This window comes from Limulus polyphemus, unplaced genomic scaffold (genome assembly GCF_000517525.1).
Source record: "Limulus polyphemus unplaced genomic scaffold, Limulus_polyphemus-2.1.2 Scaffold3550, whole genome shotgun sequence".
Classification (NCBI taxonomy): domain Eukaryota; kingdom Metazoa; phylum Arthropoda; class Merostomata; order Xiphosura; family Limulidae; genus Limulus; species Limulus polyphemus.
The window spans coordinates 87,699-90,812 of record NW_013669160.1 but is presented as its reverse complement, the minus strand read 5'-3'; the positions used below and the strand labels follow the sequence as shown (position 1 = coordinate 90,812).

Genomic DNA, 3,114 nt, shown 5'->3' with positions numbered 1-3,114 from the left:
ATGCTATAAGATTTAATTTTGGGTTATTTTAACTACAAATACAGCATACACACACACACACACACAACTTAATGTATTGAATTAAAAGAAGCAAGAATACATAAGTTGTAGCTATAAACGCCATGAAAAAGTGGTCAGGTCATGGCCTGACTGTCCTTATCACTTTCTGTTTAATATTTTCAGCTTTTGATACATCTGATTTTCTTTGTGCCGACTCTTGGACAATAACTGAAGCAGTTAAAGTAATTGAATTAATGAAGTAGGCTTAAGATTGGTGACGTTCTATAGCCAAAAGATGAACCATTGATTATGTACACCACTATAGTCAACATAACAGATGGTCAGGCCTAACGTCTTTTGCAGCCTTTCTATCATAAATTTGAAACAGGATAGATTTTTTTAATTATTTCGTTTATTAAATGCACATCACTACATATTCATTAGTAGAAGATTTTATTGTATCCATAGTATTTACAGATTTTAGATTCTTACATTTTATTTTCAAATATTATTTACGTATATTGTTGTTTTCAAAGTAGTGTAGTCCTTTTCCTTAGTATTATACTAAAATTTTTCTTCTGGGAATAATTTACCCTTTTTTAATTACAAAGCATATATTATTAGTACGACTACTTCAAATTCGATATTTCTGAAAGAAAATGACCCAGTTGAAATTTCTAGTTCAGCAGTTGATTCCACGCTCTCTCCCTAGTAGAATAAGTCAATGTTTTCGGAAGTGTCCGTCTTCAATTCTAATATCAGCACAGCTCCGGAAAACTTCTTGTGGTCCACAACCAAGAGCTCCTGTTCCATCCTTACAAACTCCCCAAGAATTTCCTGTGGAAATACTAACATTGCTATAATTCTAGGGTCTAGTGACAGTTTAGTAAGCGAAGCAGTATCTTCTGAGTACTTGTTGTACTATTAACGATTCCAAAACTTTCTAAATTAGATATTTATAGTCACATTAACTCATAACCAACAAGAAAAGAAATAACTCATAACTTAATATAACACCGTATAATAACAAGTCGAGATCAGAGGAATACATACGTCAAAGTTAACTAGAGTATACACAATACAGAATTATAAATATTGAACAATAACTGGGTTTCGATTTTTTGGAAATGTCCACGTCATTCAATCCTTTTCATTATCTAAATCATCGAGACTAAAAAGGAAACCAATCATTTCGCTTGCAGAATGCCAGTTTCAAGCACAGTAAGCTTGTGGAATAAACAGTTGTCATACCAAAATCCTACTTCATATAATCAGTAATTGCTATATCAACTTACAAACAGAGAAGCGAAAAGTTTTCATACAGCCATTCTGATTTGCAGGAAGTAAACAGATGCCACACTAAAATTTAAGTTCTAAAGGAACAAACATTTACCATATTTCCATACTACTTCAAAGGGAATAGGCAGATACAACATGGCCATACTGTCCAACGGAGATAAGCATTTAACGTACGGAATGAGCTGTATGTCAGTTGGACATGTTTTCTTGAAATGACAGAAAATGCCTTATAAAAGTAATGTGTCCCTGGGTAAGAAATTGTTATCATATCAAAATAGTGCTTTAGGAAGGGCAGGTAAATACCACATCAAAGTAGTGTCTCCCAGGGAAAAAATACTGTTACCATATCAAAATAGCGCTTTAGGATAGGGACAGGTAAATACCACATCAAAGTAATGTCTCTCAGAGTAATAAACTGTCATCATATCAAAACAGTGCTTTGGGAAGGACAGACAAATACCACATTCAAGTAATGTCTCCGAGGGAAATAAACTGTCATCATATCAAAACAGTGCTTTAGGAAAGACAGATAAATACCACACTGAAGTAATGTCTTTCAGGGTAATAAACTGTCATCATATCAAAACAGTGCTTTAGGAAGGACAGACAAATACCACATTGAAGTAATGTCTCCGAGGGAAATAAACTGTTATCATACAAAATAGTGCTTTGGGAAGGACAGATAAATACCACACTGAAGCAATGTCTCCGAGGGAAATAAGCTGTTATCATACAAAATAGTGTTTTGGGAAGGACAGACAAATACCACACTGAAGCAATGTCTCCGAGGGAATAAACTGTTATCATACAAAATAGTGCTTTAGGATAGGGGCAAGTAAATACCATATGAAAGTAATGTATATAGGATGTTTCACATTAACCTAAGTGTTAATTTCATTAGTGGGGCTTAGTAATAGAGATCATCTCCTGTTTTATTGGATGGTTTAATTGTTGTAGAACCGCTCTACAGTACAGTAACACAGAGCAGAGGTATTTCCAGAAATTTGTTATCCAATTTTTTGATTCATAAGCTTCAGAGAGCGTGTGAAATGTGAGAACAGTTTGATGCTTTTAGTCTAACACGTTTACGTCTTGGAAAAATCAAGAGTAAAAAACAACAACAAATAACGACCAAAATAGTGTGTTAAGGAGACCGGACACTTGTGACGTCAATATACTGCTTTATGGTGTATAGTCTGAAAGGAGGTGAATCACTTGTAACATCAATATACTGCTATACAAAGACAAGCAACTAGCAAACCAAAATAATAAATAAAGGGACCAGCAGCTGCAATTATGGAAGCTTGATATAAAGGTGAGAAATGGTCTGTTAAAATAATTATGGAAGCTTGATATAAAGGTGAGAAATGGTCTGTTACAATAATTATGGAAGCTTGATATAAAGGTGAGAAATGGTCTGTTAAAATAATTATGGAAGCTTGATATAAAGGTGAGAAATGGTCTGTTAAAATAATTATGGAAGCTTGATATAAAGATGAGAAATGGTCTATTAAAATAATTATGGAAGCTTGATATAAAGATGAGAAATGGTCTGTTAAAATAATTATGGAAGCTTGATACAAAGGTGAAAAATGGTTTGTTAAGATAATTATGGAAGCTTGATATAAAGGTGAGAAATGGTCTGTTAAAATAATAATGGAGGCTTGATATAAAGGTGAGAAATGGTCTGTTAAAATAATTATGGGAGCTTGATATAAAGGTGAGAAATGGTCTGTTAAAATAATTATGGAAGCTTGACATAAAGATGAGAAATGGTCTGTTAAAATAATTATGGAAGCTTGATATAAAGGCGAG

The 3,114-nt window shown here is 33.3% G+C and overlaps 1 protein-coding gene across 1 annotated transcript in view; it reads right to left on the bottom strand.

Annotated features, from left to right (window-relative positions):
* Positions 1-474: 474 nt before the first annotated feature.
* The window catches only part of LOC106469569, a 7,842-nt gene continuing 5,202 nt past the window's right edge, over positions 475-3,114 (bottom strand). The window contains exon 4 of the mRNA XM_013930070.2: positions 475-837. Within this exon, the coding sequence (XP_013785524.1) occupies positions 722-837 (116 nt within the window). The 3' untranslated portion in view covers positions 475-721. The remainder of the gene's footprint in view (positions 838-3,114) is intronic.